Source organism: Engystomops pustulosus, chromosome 2, assembly GCF_040894005.1.
Source record: "Engystomops pustulosus chromosome 2, aEngPut4.maternal, whole genome shotgun sequence".
Classification (NCBI taxonomy): Eukaryota; Metazoa; Chordata; class Amphibia; order Anura; family Leptodactylidae; genus Engystomops; species Engystomops pustulosus.
The window spans coordinates 10,379,974-10,398,927 of record NC_092412.1 but is presented as its reverse complement, the minus strand read 5'-3'; the positions used below and the strand labels follow the sequence as shown (position 1 = coordinate 10,398,927).

The 18,954-nt window shown below is 44.7% G+C and overlaps 1 protein-coding gene across 1 annotated transcript in view; it reads right to left on the bottom strand.

The window, feature by feature from the left end:
- Positions 1-11,653: 11,653 nt before the first annotated feature.
- Positions 11,654-18,954, bottom strand: part of LOC140119967 (uncharacterized) — a 37,419-nt gene continuing 30,118 nt past the window's right edge. The window contains 2 exon segments of the mRNA XM_072139401.1: positions 11,654-12,259; positions 12,261-13,751. Of these exon segments, the coding sequence (XP_071995502.1) occupies positions 12,154-12,259; positions 12,261-13,751 (1,597 nt within the window). The 3' untranslated portion in view covers positions 11,654-12,153.

The following is an 18,954-nucleotide window of genomic DNA, read 5'->3' as shown; positions in this document are numbered from 1 at the left end:
AAAGAACCAGCAAGGGGCACAGGAAGAGGAATTTATTAGGGCAGCAGCTGGCCAGCGCCAATCAGGGGCACGCTAGCCCTTAAACTTTTACAGTGTCGGTGCGGACGCGCCTTAGGGCGGTCACCAGAGTGAGGAGAGGTGAGTGAGACTGTGGCCGGCCGCTAGAGCACACAAAGTCACACGGGTGCACCTGTGACCCAAGACAGTAACCCCCCTCGGCCACCCCCTCTACTTGGCCTTAAGGAACCTCTGAAGAACACAGTGTTCCAGGATGTCTTCGAGCTCCCAAGATCTTTCCTCCAGCCCTAAACTCTTCCAGTCGGTGAGAAAGAACCGCTTCCCTCTAACCGAATTCATGTCCAGGATCACCTTTACTTTAAAGACATTGGTGGATTCTGCCTTAGGAGAAGGAGGAGCTTGTAAGGAAGACGAAACTTGTAAGCCATGGGGTTAATGCACATCACCACCTCAAATAGACCTAGGAAACCAGGACCAAGTTTGGAGCTGGGAATCTTCAGCCGGACATACCTGGAGGACAGTCACACTTTATCACCCGGAGAGAAGACCGGAAAGGACCTGCATTTGTTGTCGGCCTTATTTTTGGTTCGAGCGTGAAGTAGAGAATGACGAGTCTGCTCCCAAATGGACCTTAGATCTTGAACCAACACTTCCATGGCAGGAACATCAAAAGGCATGTAAAGAGGGAGTGGTTGTCGTCCATAAACAATGAAGAAGGGAGCGGAACCATCAGATTCAGAGTTTAAAAAAAGAATTATAGGAGAATTCCACCCAAGGTACCAAGGCGGACCATTGGTCCGTGATAGTCATTGCATGGATGGAGGGATCGTCAGGGGAAGAGGACTTGCGTACGAACCCCTTCTGCAAATTCTCCTTCACATAGGCTGACATAGCCGCGGTTTCAGACACAGAAAGTGCATACACCCAACCTTGTGGAGAAGACTTGACCAGCAACAGCTCTATAGAGCAGTCATAGGGACAGTGCGATAGCAGAATCTCTGGTTGCTTCTCCGAGAAGACATCCGCAAATAATAATAATAATCTTTATTTATATAGCGCCATCATATTCCGTAGCTTTACAAATCATAGGGGACAAATACAAATATAATAAAACATGACAGAGCACAAACATTCGTATGGAACAAGCAGAGTGAGGTCCCTTCTCGCAAGAGCTTACAGTTTATGAGGAGGAGTGGGGTAACACAAGAGGTAAGAGGTACAAGAATATATAATGGTCAAGCCATTCTTCTTAAGGGAATAGAACAAAATATAATAAATGGAATTGCTGTCGCTTGAACCAATCATCAGCCGTCATCTTACATACAAGGTCCAGGGCGAATGGGACTGCAGAGAAGTCTAGTGCCTGTTGGTTGCTGGATAACAGATGGGAGGAGGACACAGGACGGGTTAGTAAAAGTTAAAACTTCATGCAGTTAATGAGTGTTATAGGCTTGCCTAAAGAAATGGGTTTTAAGAGCACATTTGAAACTTTGGAGGTTGGGTGTTAGTCTGATAGTCCGGGCAGAGCATTCCATAGAATGGGGGCAGCTCTAGAGAAATCTTGGAGACGCGAGTGGGAGGTCCGCACTAGGGTAGAGGTTAATCTAAGATCACTGGCGGATCTAAGAGAACGAGTTGGGCGATAGACTGAGATAAGAGAGGAGAGGTAGGGGGGTGCAGCATTATACAGAGCTTTATGGATGAGGGTTATTATTTTATTTTTGTATTCGAAAGGAGACTGGCAGCCAGTGCAGTGACTGGCATGAACTGGAGGCATCCATTTAGCATTTGGTCTGAAAGACGAGCCTGGCTGCTGCATTAAGAATCGATTGGAGAGGAGAGAGTTTGGCGAGTGGAAGACCGGTTAGTAGAGAGTTACAGTAGTCTAGACGAGAGAGAATCAGAGCAACAGTTAGCGTTTTACAGGTTTCAAATGTGAGAAACGGTCGGATTCTAGAGATGTTTCTGAGATGCATTCGGCAAGAGCGAGCAAGAGATTGAATGTGTGACTCAAAGGAGAGGTCGGAGTCCAGCACAACCCCAAGACAGCAGGCCTGCTGCCTTGGGGTTATGGTGACCCCACAGACTGATATGGAGAGGTTCGGATAGGCTCTGTTAGTGGATGGTGGAAAGACAAAAAGTTCGGTCTTAGAAAGATTAAGTTTCAGGAAGAGAGAAGACATGATGTTAGAGACAGCAGAGAGACATTCACTAGTGTTCTGGATTAAGGCAGGGCTGATGTTACGTGCCGAAGTATATAGCTGGGTGTCGCAAAGTCCATATATGAAGCAGGAAGACCCACCACAGGCTTGGAGGACACTGGAGAAGCCATGGTGGATACGGGATGAGGTACCACCAAACAGCATGACTGGCATTCTGGTCCCCAAGGAAGAACCTTCCCGATATGCCAGTTGAGCAGCGGAGTGTGATGTTGTAACCACAGGAGCCCAGCAGAATGGCAGACGTAGACCGAGGTAGCACATAGAATGATAGTCTCTCCTTGTGTAATGTCCCAATTTGCAGGCACAGGGGCTTGGTGCAGTACTGGACCGGATAGCAGAGAATCTGCCCAGTGACAGACACGATGACCAGCGGCTTCTGAAGACGGAACACAGGAAAATTATGCTGGGAGTCCAGGGTGGTATCCACGAAGTTCCCTGCAGAGCCGGAATCCAGAAGTTTGAAACTGGCTACCTGTCCCAGAGCTGAGTAGGACAGGTATGTTCAGGCATTGAGAAGCTTTGCTCTTACCTAGGGACACTTCTCCCAGAAACCCTAGGTGCGTGCGTGCGTTTCCCAGACGCTGTGGATGAAGTGGACATGACCTGAGAAAGTGATTTGGACTGGCACAATACAGATTCTCCTATCTTTGTCAGTGCCCTTGGGTTGTCAGACGAGCTCTATCCACGTGCATGGCATCCTCTACAGCAGACAAAGAGGGCAGTTCTGGTGGTCTTTGGAAGACAGGGGCCAAACGGATCCTGGTCTGTGCTTGTTCAAGACGCTGCTCCTCCAGACGCTCTGAGAAGCGACGCTCTGTCACTCCGAGTGGCCAGGGTGATGAGGCCACTCAGTAAAGAGGGCAGGTCCCGTGCAGCCATAGCGTCTTTGACTCGACTAGCCTGTGCTTTCTTGAAGGTGGTGAACTGAACTGCGTAGTCATCAACTGACAAGTCCCCTTGACTTAGATTCAGCAGGGCGATTTCAGCAGAAGATGCCAGATCAGGTTGCTCGAAGATGGACCGGAATTCGGTGAGGAATTTGGGAAGATTAGCCATGACCAGGTCATTCCTGTCCCAGAGAGTGGTAGCCCACGCTAGGGCTCTCCCAGAAAGTAAACTGACCCCTAATGCCATCTTAGACCTTTCCGTGGCAAACTGAGTAGGCATGAGCTCGATGTGCAGTGAGCACTGGGTGATGAATCCCCTGCACAACTTGGGTTCTCCGGAGGGCATGGATAATCGCAGTCTGGGTTCTGCAGTGTAGCCACTGTAGCAGAAGGTGCTGCAGGAACTGGAGGTTCCTGATGGGCTGCCAATAACAGCTGCATGATGGCGGTGAGCTGGCCATGCACTGCAATCTGCTTGGACTACTGTGTCACAATGCTGGTGAGATCAGCCAGTTCGGGCTGCAGAACCTTGGCTGGATCCATCCAGATCTTACTGTCAGGGTCAGAGTGGAGTCTGAGTGGCACCCGCTATTCACCAGAGCCCGCCACAAAGTGGGTTGGACTTGCTGCGGCGGGATGCCACAAGGGCGCTCCACAGACGCGACTTCGATTCTGCTTGCCGATTCTGTACCTCGTATTGGCCAACCCCAAGAGCAAAGTCATGGTCAGGCAGAAGGTCAGGACAGAATCAGGCGGCAAAGAATCAAGGTCAGGAACGTAGCAGAAGGTCACAACAGATAATACACAGAAATCACAACTGGAACTCTTTATAAATGGCAACAAGGCAAAGATTCGTCAGGGGGCAAAGGAAGAGGCAGGCTATTTATTTAAATTTCACAGAGCCGACGCTGGAGCACGGGAGCCGTCACTGCTGGGGCACATACAGGCACACTGGTGCGCCTGCGACCCGAGACATGGGTCGCAGGAGCACCTGTGACGCTAGTGTTCTCTGGCAAATGCCAAGCATCCTGCATGGTGTTGGGCTGTGAGAACAACCCCCATCTGTGGATGTCGGACCCCCATACCTTCTTCATGGAATTTGTGCAGACACATGCACATCTGGGGCTGCTGGAGGTAATTTTGCAGGGTTCTGGCGTTGCTCCTCCTGTTACTCCTTGCTTAAAAGCTGAGGTAGCGGTCCTGCTGCTGGGTTGTTGTCCTCCTATGGCCCCTCCATGTCTCCTTGTGTACTGGCCTGTCTCCTGGTAGCGCCTCCAACCTTTGGACTCTACCAAACAGAAACGGCAAACCTTCTGGCTCGTATTGATGTGCCATCCTGGATGAGCTGCACTACCTGAGCCACTTGTGTGAGTTGTAGTTTGTCTCATGCTACCACCAACATTCAAAATTGCCAAATATCAGCCAAAAGCATTGGTACAAAGTGGTCTGTGGTAACCACTCCTTTATTGAGTGTGTCCTGCTAATTCCCAGTGAAATTGATTGACAATCAGTATTGCTTCCAAAGTGGACACTTTGATTTCACAGAAGTCTCATTCACTTGGAGTTATATTGTGTTGTTTAAGTGTTCCCTTTATTTTTTTGAGCAGTGTATATACACTCACCGGCCACTTTATTAGGTACACCATGCTAGTAACGAGTTGGACCTCCTTTTGTCTTCAGAACTGCCTCAATTCTCCGTGGCATAGATACAACAAGGTGCTGGAAGCTCCTCAGAGATTTTGCTCCATATTGACATGATGGCATCACACAGTTGCCGCAGATTTGTCGGCTGCACATCCATGATGCGAATCTCCCGTTCCACCACATCCCAAAGATGCTCTATTGGATTGAGATCTGGTGACTGTGGAGCCACGAAGAATTGAGGCAGTTCTGAAGACAAAAGGGGGTCCAACTCGTTACTAGCATGGTGTACCTAATAAAGTGGCCGGTGAGTGTATAGTACAGACCAAAAGTTTGGACAAGCCTTCTCATTCGAAGACTTTTCTGTATTTTCATTACTATAAAAATTATAGATTCACACTGAAGGCATCAAAACCATGAATTAACACATGTAGAATTACCGTATATACTCGAGTATAAGCAGAGTTTTTCAGCACAAAATTTGTGCTGAAAAACCCTAACCCGGCTAATACTTGAGTTTATAAAAAAAATTAACACTGTACTATCCTTTCCAACGCCCCCTGTAGGTCCTCTTTTTGCTTGATTACATCGGCAAGTGGCTGACTTCATTGTGTGTGCCAGCCCAGTGTGAGGAGCCGAAGGACCCGAAGAGGCACTGGAGCATTGTAAACAAGAAGAGGACCTCCGGGGGGCATCAGAAAGGGGAGTACAGTGTTCTTTTTTTTTTACTACAGGGGGCTGGCAGGCTATATACTACAGGGACTGGCAGGCTATATACTGGGGGAGCTTTGACCAATGCATTTCCCACCCTCAGCTTATACTCAAGTCAATAGGTTTTCCCAGGTTTTTTGTGTTGAAATTAGGTACCTCAGCTTATACTCGGGTCGGCTTATACTTGAGTATATACATTATATACTTAACAAAATAGAGTGAAACATCTGAAAATATGTCTTACATTCTAGGTCCTTTTGCTGTGATTACCGCTTTGCACAATTTAGCTTCTCTTGAAGAGATACAAGAGGTAGTCACCAGAAAAGATTTTCAAATCACAGGTGCCCTGTCAGGTGTAATAAGTGGGATTTCTTGCCTTATAAATGGGGTTGGGAGCATCATTTATGTTGTGCAGAAGTCAGGTGGATACACGGCTGAAAGTCCTACTGAATAGACTTTTAGATGCTTTTTTGTAGCCATAATACAAATTCTAAGAAAAATAAGTGGCCATCATTACTTAATGAAATGAAGGTCAGTCGGTCCGAACAATTGGAAAAACTTTGTGTCCCCAGGTGCAGTTGCAAAAACCATCAAGTGCTACAAAGAAACTGGCTCACATGAGGAACACCCCAGGAAGGATAGACCTAGAGTCACCTCTGCTGCGGAGGATAAGTTCATCCGAGTCACCAGCCTCAGGAATCGCCGGTGACAGCAGCTCAGATTAGAGAGCAGGTCACTGCCTCACAGAGGTCTAGCAGCAGACACATCTCTACAACAACTGGTAAGAGGAGACTGTGTGCACTGACCTGCTGCTGTGTCTCTAAGACAGCACTAGTGAGCACAGAGCAGGTCAGATGCAGCCTACAGTGAGAGAGAGAGATCGCTGGAGATTGCTTTTCCTGCCTGGCCAGAGTTCCAATGATTAATATAGAGACGGCAGTGGAGATGGAGTGCATAGGTTCCCCACCACTGTTCTAGGAGATCCCGCTATATATCACTACATATACACTACATTCTCCTTATGGTCATTTATTTTTTAAAGATACCTGCGCTGGCTATAAAAGTATAAATATATGTGCGTGTATTACGTAAAGGAGACGAGAATCCTTGCACCAATTTTATATTAAAGGTGATCGGTGTGCTAAAGTTGGCAGAGCCCTAACCTGAGTGTAAAGTTGACTGCTGGCAAAATCCAATCCCAGTAGGCTCCCGAGGGTCAAGTAGATGTACTTAGTGGTGCACTTTTTCTGAGTCAAAGTTCGCATTGTACAACGCTGATGCTCCCTGTAATAATCCATGCGGTGGCAGATCAGTAGAGAAGCTCCGGCCGGCGGCTTCACTGAATCTGACTGACAGGCGAATGTACCGGAAACGTCACCCTAGGTACGGATAGTCTGAAGAGACACGAAGAGGTTTCCACCGACACTAGAAACACCACTAAACAAAATATAAATAAAGATGGGAACAGCCAAATTTTTTTTCACATAAACCACACAAAAGGAACAAGAGGGGGTGCAGGGGGGGGGGGGACTCTCCAAAAAGATATTAACCAACACAACTGCAGAAGATTTAATGGGGATTAACACGGGACAAAAACCTGAGTCGTTATAGTTTAACTCCTCATGAAAACACCTTATTATATAAAGGGTTAAAATTTACACCTAATTTGCACCTACAAATTTTATGCATTTATTGGGGTCAAGAAATAAATGCGTAATTTAGCTTTGAAAAAACCAACCAAAATAACACTGATCAATATATTCACACTTCCCTCCACAAACAAATCCACATTCAACCCATTGAACGAGTATTCAGAGGCCACGAACACTTTTCAACACCTAGTGGTCTGTGACATAAAAAAAGTCAAAAATATATCTAAAAAAAAAAAATCCATACATGGTAATAATTTAACCAAAAAAAAAAAAATAGAAGCTATTCAATCTCTGCAAAAGAATGAACAAATTGTCATATGTCCAGCGGATAAGGGGCGGGGGGAAGAGGACTGTAATAAAGAATCTCATCGCATATTAGGTGACAGTCGCACCTATGAACAATTAAAGTCTGACCCAACTAACCAATATAAGAAAAAATTGGACTCTCTCTCCAAAAAGGGGAAATCCTTAGGTATTTTAACAAAAGAAGAGTTCCATTTTCTCAACAATTAGAACCCCCGGCAAACGGTATTTACCGAAAATTCACAAATCTTGTACTAATCCACCTGGTTGTCCTATGGTCTTGGGCATTGACTGTTTAACCTCAAATTTGTCCGAATATGTGGACCATCAACTTCAGAAATCCACTCCAGTAAAGAAAAAAGTAAAAAGAAAAACAAGAACATCTATAATGATTTTTGTAACGATCGCTTTCTGCCACATGATATTACTTACCAATAGACTTTTCTTGGTTTCAATTTTCTCGTGTCTCTAAAAAATCCGGCAGTTTCTGCAATCTTCCGGGGATTGACTTTTTAATTCTTATCTTCCCTGCGTCTAGTTGGATCTTATGCTTATAGATATATGGGTGACCAATTTGATAATTTCTGTACCACAATGTCACTAATGTAGATTATAATGAACAGTATTAAACTTTCGCCAATTTTTAATGAAGTGTTTGCTCTGGTGGGATTTAGGTCAGTTTCTTTTTAGGCGCGTGCATAAGAATATAATTTTTTATATGCGTTCTGGCACTTTTATACGACATGGAATATTTTTGTCTCCTGTAATGTTAGGCATGGCACGGCAAGCGATGTTTCACTTTCACTCTTACAGTGCTGCACTAGGAAGGGGTCATACTATTTGTCCGCTCTTCTTTATTTTAGGTAGAAATTAGAGATGAGCGAGCAGTAAAATGCTCGAGTGCTCGTTATTCGAGACAAACTTTTCCAGATGCTCGAGTGCTCGTCTCGAATAACGAGCCCCATTGAAGTCAATGGGAGACCCGAGCATTTTTTTGCTAAAACAGAACAGTAAAAGAACAGTGCTTAATAACATATTACAGATGTTTCCTGATGTTTTGCTTGTAAGAACACATTGAAATAACACTATTCTTCACTTTGCAGGTGTGCGCGCGTCTCCCGCTAGGTTCGGAGATGTTCGGAACATCTGGAATGTGAAGAATATTGTTCTTTCAATGTGTTCTGCACTTAGATGCTCCTGTGTTCACTGCTTTTGATGTTTTAATTCTATTCTTCACTTTGCAGGTGTGCGCGCGTATCTCCGAACCTAGCGGGAGACACGTGCGCACACCTGCAATGTGAAGAATAGAATAAAAATAGTGAAAACAGTGAACACAGGACCATTTAAGTGCAGAACACATTGAAAGAACAATATTCTTCACATTCCAGATGTTCCGAACATCTCCGAACCTAGCGGGAGACACGTGCGCACACCTGGAAAGTGAAGAATAGTGTTATTTCAATGTGTTCTTACAAGCAAAACATCAGGAAACATCTGGAATATTTTATTAAACAATAAAAACACTGTTCTTCACTTAATTTAATGCTCGATCGCGAGCAGGGGACATACTCGTCCGAGTAACGAGCCGGTCCGAGTATGCTAATACACACAGAGCAGTATACTCGGACGAGTATACTCGCTCATCTCTAGTAGAAATTTAATGCGTAATCAGCATACATTGTTTGTACACAGCAATGCCTTTTCAGTAATAAATATTAATTTATTCATTCGTTTGTCTGTACACTATATTTACGTTCATAATCATTAGTATTTTTCTTTTTCTTTCCTCCCTGCGTTTTTTTATTGATGAATCCCTTTAGGAGACACCTTTAATACTACTTGCACTTTAGTTGTCTGAACAGTACGACTGATTTTGCGGATTATTCTCTGCTCCCATATTTTTTGGCAAATTATGGATTGTTCTTACATCAGCATTTGGAATCATTATATTTAATGGTGTATATATGTGAATTTTTTCTTATGTGAGCCTATGCCTGTGGGATCTGAGCTTTCACCCGCCTTGGAGGGTGTTTTAAGTGTTTTTATTATGTTTCGTTTATCCTAATAATCCCTGAAAGAATTCCTCAGAGAGATGAACGACAATTCCTTCTTTTTGGAGTTTACCTCGACCTATAGTCAGGAACAAGTTTTTAGACCTAACAATCTACATTCACGAAGGACAATTGAAAACAAAAACATAACAAACCCACTCGACAGTGATAGTTTTATATTAAAGGACATCTGTCATTTACCTAAAGGGCTGAACAACATTCCAAAGAGCCAATACTTGCGACATCAAAGAAATTGTACAGAATTGGACGATTTTTTGATACCCTAGAAAACAGGTTTATTCAGAAAGGATATGAAATAGACTCCATGAGTAGAGCTAGCACCTCTAGAGATTTGCGACTGTTGACCAACGAGAAGAACATACCAGAAACTCACCCAGGTGTTCATAATGATATTCCGAAAATTCCAATAATCACACGATTTTCCAAAGCCAATTTTTTTTTTCGTACGGATCTTTCAGAAACACTGGAGTATATTGTCATAGGATAAAATTATAGGTGAACATCTTCGCAAAAAACCCCAAAGTTTGTGTTTAGAAAAATCACAAAATTTGGGGAATATGATTTCACCTACTATACAGAATAGAAAGAAAACCAAGCACGGAGAGAGCACACCGATATTAAAGGGGTTATCCGGGTATAAAAATTTACTTATGGCCGGGCTGGGGAGGGCTAGTTAAACATAATAAACATGTACTTATCTCGTCCGGCGCCGCCGATGTCCCGAGCCGCGGTCAGTCTCATCTGTGTGCCGGTTTGTTTACAAGGACGCACAGGGAACTTCCTGGTGGCCGGAAGCTCCCGTCCGACACCATCTCACAGCGCTTACAACGCTGAGAGATAGGGACGGATGGAAGGAGCCGGCCACCTCGCCGGCCGGAAGCTCCGTGTGCGCGGCTTCCGTGCCCCTGTAAACAAACAGGGGCGCGGATCGAAGGGACCTCGGAGTGGGACATAAGAGGCGCCGGAGGAGGTATTTTTAAACAGCCTGCCCCAGCCCGGTCCTAAGTAAATTTTTATACCCGGGTAACCCCTTTAATAACTTTCTAAAACAGCCAGGTTTTTACCCCTGTAGACACTGTAAAAATACAATGCAAAAATACCCGTGCCCGATCTATAATACACACATTTTGTGATAACTCGTTCACATTAGTTGTAACACGAAAGGGGTTATCTACTGTATACAATGTCCTGGTGGAAATAGATATATTGGACGGACTAAGAGAAAACTCGTCATAAGGGTAAAAGAACACCTGAAAAATATAGAAAAAACTATTTGATGGCCATCCCCTATCACAACACTTTCGGGAGAAACATGATGGACACATTAAAGGAAGCCCTATATTTGGAATAGACTTATCTACCAACCTTTTAATTGAACACTTGCACATTTTAAGAGACCATTTAGCAAATTTGTTTTTTAATCCCGTAAAATATGTAGATTCTTAGATGACATCATCTTTATTTGGGCCGGGGGGGGGGGGGGGGAGAATCCCTGAAAGAATTCCTCAGAGAGATTATCGACAATTCCTTCTTGTGAATAGTAGAATAATAGAAACGACTTGATGCCCGAATAACCACAACAATATGGATACAACATCTTCCTCTAACGACGGATGAGTACAATACTTACGGAATCTGTAAAAATTCCATCAACGGGACCAGGAATCCAACCCCGAGGAGGAAAACCGCAGCTTTCGATAACGCGTCAGTGGAAACCTCTTCTTGTCTCTTCAGACTATCGGTACCTAGGGTGACGTCAAAGGTACATTCGCCTGTCAGTCAGATTCAGTGAAGCCGCCGGCCGGGGCTTTTCTACTGATCTGCCACCATGTGGGTTATTACAGGGAGCATCAGCGTTGTACAACGCAAACTTGGACTCGGAGAGAATGCACCACTAAGTACATCTACTTGACCCTCGGGAGCCTACTGGGATTGGACTCTGCCAGCAGTCAACTTTACCCTCTGCTAAAAGAAGGCACAACACCTACAGGTTAGGGCTCTGCCGGTCACCTTAGATATAACATTGGTGCAAGGAGTCTCGTCTACTATACGTAATACACGCACATATATTTATACTTTTATAGCCAGCGCAGGCATTGCTTCTTTAAGAAGAACCCCATCAAACACAGTTATAGTTTGCGCCGATGTGTTATCTACATTACTTTATTAAAGCATATAATTTTACACTGAAATTCAAGTAATAAAAATGCATAAGACACATTTTATATTGTAATTACCAGGAAACCTTTACAACACATAATCACAAATCAAAGGCACTGGAAAAAGCAAAGTATCATCCTGCAAACCTCTTCTATCTGAGATCACAGGTAATGAAGGACACTTGTATCGGAGAGAATGTGCAAGCCTGCTCGATTACCCATAATCTCTGAAAACTGAATTTACACTATACAGAATATACCAGTTCCAACTTACATACAAATTCGACTTCAGTTCAAACCTAAAGTAACTTTCCTGTGCATAACCCAGGGTCTGGATTCCCAGCACAGCGCTACTTCAGCTCTATTCAGGGAAGAAAGTAGAAGGATGAAGTCGTATGAAACCTCTTTGTAGAAACACTTTTCATAATGTTTGGCCCAATGAACTTCCCATGTTAATGAGCTTTTAGATAACATGTATGATGCAAACATCAGCAGAGGTCCCTCCTCCCTGTGTGGCTTCTCTTATGTCTGACCAGATTTGATACAAAGGCCAAACATCTTCCACATTCAGGACATGAAAATGGCTTCTCCCCTGTGAATTCTCAGATGTTGTAAAAGATTTGATTTCTGGTGAAAACTTTTTCCACATTGATTGCATGAATATGGCTTCTCCCCTGTGTGAATTCTCAAATGTTGTAAAAGAATTGAATTAGCACCAAAACATTTCCTACATTCAGTACATGAAAATGGCTTCTCCCCTGTGTGACTTCTCTGGTGGGAAACAAGATGCGGTTTCTGGCTAAAACATTTTCCACATTCAGGACATGAAAATGGCTTCTCCCCTGTGTGAATTCTCTGATGTTTAACAAGATGTGATTTATGACCAAAACATTTCCCACATTCGGTACATGAAAATCTCTTCTCTCCTGTGTGTGTATTCTGGTGTTCAACAAGGCCTGATTTACTGTTAAAACATTTCCCACATTCACTACATGGATATGGCTTCTCCCCTGTATGAGTTCTTTTGTGTTCATCAAGATTGGGTTTGTTTCTAAAACATTTGCCACATTCAGGACATGAAAACGGCTTCTCCCCTGTGTGAGTTCTCTGATGTTTAACAAGATCTGATTTCTGGCCAAAACACTTCCCACATTCACTACATGAGAATGGCTTCTCCCCTGTGTGACTTCTCTGGTGGGAAACAAGATGCGGTTTCTGGCTAAAACATTTTCCACATTCAGGACATGAAAATGGCTTCTCCCCTGTGTGAATTCTCTGATGTTTAACAAGATGTGATTTATGACCAAAACATTTCCCACATTCCGTACATGAAAATCTCTTCTCTCCTGTGTGTGTATTCTGGTGTTCAACAAGGCCTGATTTACTGTTAAAACATTTCCCACATTCACTACATGGATATGGCTTCTCCCCTGTATGAGTTCTTTTGTGTTCATCAAGATGGGGTTTGTTTCTAAAACATTTGCCACATTCAGGACATGAAAACGGCTTCTCCCCTGTGTGAGTTCTCTGATGTTTAACAAGATCTGATTTCTGGCCAAAACATTTCCCACATCCACTACATGAGAATGGCTTCTCACCCGTGTGAGTTCTTCTGTGGTAAACAAGGCTTGATTTTTCAGTAAAACATTTTCCACATTCAGTACATGAATATGGCTTCTCCCCTGAGTGAAATCTGTAATGATTTTCAAGATCTGATTTATATGAAAAACATTTCCCACATTCAGCACATGAAAATGGCTTCTCCCCTGTGTGAATTTTTTGGTGTTTACCGAGGTGTGATTTCTGGTTAAAACATTTCCCACATTCAGGGCATGAAAATGGTTTCTCCCCTGTGTGAATTCTCTGGTGTTTAACAAGATCTGTTTTCTGGGTAAAACATTTGCCACATTCAGTACATGAAAATGGCTTCTCTCCTGTGTGAGTTCTCTGATGGTAAACAAGATGGGCTTTCTGGGTAAAACATCTCCCACATTCAGTGCATGAAAATGGCTTCTCCCCTGTGTGAGTTCTCTGATGTTTAACAAGATGTGCTTTCTGGCTAAAACATTTCCCACATTCACTACATGTTAGTTCAATAGAGTTAGTTCTCTGTGACCGATTATCTTCTATTTCACCACAAAGAGATGAGGAGGAATGTCCGTGGGAACCTCTTTTGTTTTCTAAAAAACATAATCAAGAAATTAATTTATTTTTCCCAGTTACAAAAAAAAAAAAAAAAAAAAAAAAAATAAAGGAATCACTTATATTAATGTATTAATATTAAGTCATGAAATTGGATTCTTCTACTTGCATAACAGGGATGACCAACTAAAGATTTCCATTCAGGATTGGCAGACATTAACCCCTTTCTATGAAGGATGTAAGAAGAGGGTGCCGCCATCTTTGCTGACATCGCCACCCCCCTTATATCATCGGGGAGCGTATTAAAACACAATAAAACCTATATAAATGTTCTGGGAAGCGGGAAAACAATTCCAAATGCGGTGAAATTGATGAAAAAAATTGAACGTGCCGTTATCTCGTGGGCTTGGATTTTACGTCTTTCTCTGAGCCCCCAAGTGAGATAACTACTTCATTCTTTGGGTCGGTGTCATCACGGTGATAAAGCATTTATATGGGTTTTATAATGTTTCATGCATTAACAAAAATTAAACGCTCCTGTACAAAAAAAAAATAAAAAAAAAATCCTTCATTTCGCCATCTTCCCATCTTCTGACGCTAATATCTTTTTCATACTTCGGTGCACGGAGCTGTGGGCGGTGTCATTTTTTTTTTAGACTTTAAATGACGTTTTCAATGCTGCCGGTTTGAGGACTGTACACCCTTTTGATAACTTTTTATAGAATTTTTTTAGTATTTAGCAAAATACTTTGACTTTGGGCGCTATTTTCCAACACAGGGATAAACGCCAGGAGTAACCGTTATTATATATCGATAGATCGGATATTTTGGGATTCGGCAATATCTAAAATGATTTTTATTGTTTATTTATATCAGTTTCTAGGGGTAGAGGGTGAATTGAATTCTTAATTTTTTTGGTTTTATTTTTTTTTCAATTTTTCAGACCCCCTAGGGTACTTTAACCCTAGGTTGTCTGATTGATCCTATCATATACTGCCATACTACAGTATATGGCAGTATAAGCTGCAGTTAAGGGGTTAAACGACAAGATACATGAAAGGCTCTTACCCTCCTCTGTCACTGATGAGGGGATTTCCTCTCCGCTCCTCCTTCCACCACAACTTTCCTGGAAAGATCCAACATGAAGGACCTGAGAAAACAAGGAAATGTATCCAGAGATTCTCTTATATCCAAGTGATGGACAGAAGCCTGTGGGAGCTGCGGGACATTCATCCAAATTTTTTACCCACTAACATCAATATTACGGTTTTATTACTGCTTAAAACTAAGGTGTAGATGGCGCTCATGGACAACATGTCCTAGATTATTCACTTCTCTTGCTCTGGACTGTAAGTTTAATGGCACAGGATTTTATCACAACCTTATAGAAACTATATCACCATCTCCCCATAGACCCTCCACCCACTGCTGCTGGAGAAGGTCAGTAGCTTCATTACATCCATCTATAGAGGATTCACAGGAACCTCAGCTCCACCTACCTGATGATCCAGTGGGACGTTCTCCTCCGGCTCCTCTTTAACAATATGGAAATATAGAGGACTGGGACATCTCTCTGGTTCCTCTTTAATATCTCGGGAATCTTCAGGACTGGGACATCTCTCTGGTTCCTGTGTAATATCCCGGGAATCTCCAGGACTGGGACATCTCTCTGGTGGATTTCTCTGACTGGATCCATCTATAGGAAATATACACAGTGACTGATACATTGTCTATATGTGATGAGGAGATGATGGAGGAGGTGACCTCACACCTGCTCTGTCCTCTATAATCAGGAAGGTCTCCTCTTACCTGGTGATGTGAGGGGCTGGTGGTCCTCCATCATGATGTCCTTGTACTGGTCCTTGTGTCCTTCTATATACTCCCACTCCTCCATGGAGAAATAGACAGTGACGTCCTGACACCTTATAGGAACCTGACACCCACAATGACACAGTCATCACCCAGACCCCTCCCTTGTGTTATTGTACAATGTCCCAGCATTCCCGGCAGCGCTCACCTCTCCGCTCAGCAGCTCAGTGATCCTGGAGGTAAGTTCTAGGATCTTCTGCTCATGTATCAGTGAATGAGGTGGAGGCTCGGTGATGGGGCTCTGGGTCCATCCTCCTGACACACGGGGGGTCACACACTCACCAGACGACTTCTTCACTACTGTGTAATCCTGTGTATGGGGAGACACTGATCACTACATAGATCCTAAGAATCCTTCACCTCTCCAGTCATTTCCCGCTGTTATTCCTAGAGATAAGAGCCGTGTCCTGGGAGACTCTCACCTCTCCGGTTATCAAGGAGATCATCTCCAGGGTGAGCTCCAGGATCCTGGCCGCCATCTGCTCTCTGTCCTTCTCCCGGATCCCTGGTGGATCATTGATGGAAAGGATCATCTTTGAGAGAAATAGAGTCCTGTATCTAAGGGACATGATGAAAAAAATGTAAGACATTGTGTAAACTATAGGGCAGTGGTGGTGAACCTTTCTGTGGGCTCTCAGGCCATCACCAGAGATGACTCCAGGTATCTTCCTGCAGTCCCAGACAGCCCAGGACTTGCTGTGCACAGAGCTATAATAAGGTGACAGCTCGACCTGGGACTACTGGAGGAGTGGGAAGGTGTGGACAGATCTGGATTATCATCGTAGCTCCAGCCCACACAATTCTTCTTGTTTAGGGGATCCTGGAAGGAAGCTACAATGATCATCCAAATTTCTTTTATTTTTTGCTTTATTGGTTTCCTCAGGGTGCAATTATTATGGGGTATAAAACACAAATTAAATTTCTGTGTTGGCACTTTGCGATAAATAAGTGGGTCTTGGTTGTAGTTTGGGCACTCGGCCACTAAAAGGTTCGCCATCACTATAGGAGTCACTGGACTTTTTGACTCCTCACTTCTATTGTGTATGAGAATTATTTGCAGTTTTTATAATTAGCTCTTAAAAAATGCTGATAACACTACTACACATGATAGTAGTTCAGGCAGGGACACAGTCAGAAGTGGCAAGCGCCTATTGTTCTGTTGGGCAGAGGATTTCACTGGACCATTACTTATTCCTGTTAAATCTGCTGCCAGATTTCTTCAGATCTCCACACTGTGCCCCTAAATATACCACAGTCACTTACAGTATAATGTCACGTGGATAACCAAGCTCCTAAATAATATATATTCATCAAAACACAAATAAATTATAGTACATACAGTACCCATAATTATATATACCATTTATTATATATTTATTTGTATACCATTTCTTAAATATACCAGAAAAAATAAATCAGCAGTCGTCTGCAAATTACAGAGTTTCAGCAGCCTCTTCGTAACCAGGATTGCTACTGTGGATTTAGTCTCTGCTCCTGTTGAAGGACATAGGGTCAGAGGTTCTGTACTGACTGGATAGCATTTGAACAGAACGTAGAGGTAGAAAAACATAATGTGGGATATTTATCATTCGCTGCTGCATCATATCCTAATATATGATGTAAGCCACACCCTCCAGCTGCACTGCCGGGAAACCTGCAGCCCATCATCCAGATTCTCCGGGCGAGCCAAACACCGGGGCATTTTGTTTATGTGAAGACAGCCAATGGTTCTACATTCCTTTGTGTGCTTACATCCAATAGTGTTGCATTTCCAGGTATTCTCTCCCAATTTTTGGTATGAGGGGCTGTAATGTGCTCTGATGTTTGAGGACTGATTGCTGATAGACTGGCTCCAAACTATGTGGAGACTACAGAAACTGTGTGGAACCTTGGAGGCTCCTGATAAGATTCTGGTGGTGTAACCACCATGAGGAGATTGTCAGACACTGACTACTGTCTAGAGAGGACTTACCCTGTCCCATCCCTGTACAAATGGTATGGGGCCCACAATATGCTTGAATGGAGGCCGTCATAAGCCCCGAGAGGAACATGGCCGAACGTGCATTTTTTATTTTAAATAAAAGAAGGATTTTTGAATTCTCTAGTCTAAATAAATTTCCAGACATTTTTTGCACAAAGATGACTTTTCTCTGTTTTATAGTCATCCAAGCTTCTCCAGTGTCATGCAAACCTGGCCGCCTGCTAGACAGAATAGTGACCGCACCCTGGCCGCCAGCCACGCAGAGCAATGACCGCACCCTGGCCGCCAGCCACGCAGAGCAATGACCGCACCCTGGCCGCCAGCCACACAGAGCAATGACCGCACCCTGGCCACCAGTCACGCAGAGTAGTGACCGCACCCTGGCCGCCAGCCACGCCCAGTAGTGACCGCACCCTGGCCGCCAGTCATAAAGAGCAGTTACTGGACTCTGGCCGCCAGTCACGCTGAGTAGTGACCACACCCTGGCCACCAGTCACGCAGAGCAGTGACCGCACCCTGGCCGCCAGTCACGCAGAATAGTGTCCGCACCCTGGCCGCCAGTCACGCAGAATAGTGTCCGCACCCTGGCCGCCAGTCACGCAGAATAGTGTCCGCACCCTGGCCACCAGTCACGCAGAATAGTGTCCGCACCCTGGCCGCCAGTCACGCTGAGTAGTGACCACACCCTGGCCGCCAGTCACGCAGAATAGTGTCCGCACCCTGGCCGCCAGTCACGCTGAGTAGTGACCACACCCTGGCCGCCAGTCACGCAGAATAGTGTCCGCACCCTGGCCGCCAGTCACGCAGAGCGGTGACCGCACTCTGGCCGCCAGTCACGCCGAGTAGTGACCACAACCTGGCCGCCAGTCACGCAGAGCAGTGACCGCACCCTGGCCGCCAGTCACGCAGAGCAGTGACCGCACCCTGGCCACCAGCCACGCCCAGTAGTGACCGCACCGTGGCCGCCAGTCACGCAGATTGGTGACCGCACCCTGGCCGCCAGTCACGCAGAGCATTGACCGCACCCTGGCCACCAGTCACGCAGAATAGTGTCCGCACCCTGGCCGCCAGTCGCGCCGAGTAGTGACCACACCCTGGCCGCCAGTCACGCAGAATAATGACCGCACCCTGGCCACCAGTCACGCAGAGTAGTGACCGCACCCTGGCCGCCAGTCACGCCGAGTAGTGTCCACACCCTGGCCACCAGTCACGCAGAGCAGTGTCCGCACCCTGATCACCAGTCACGCAGAGTAGTGTCCGCACCCTGGCCGCCAGTCACGCAGAGCAGGTGGAAGAT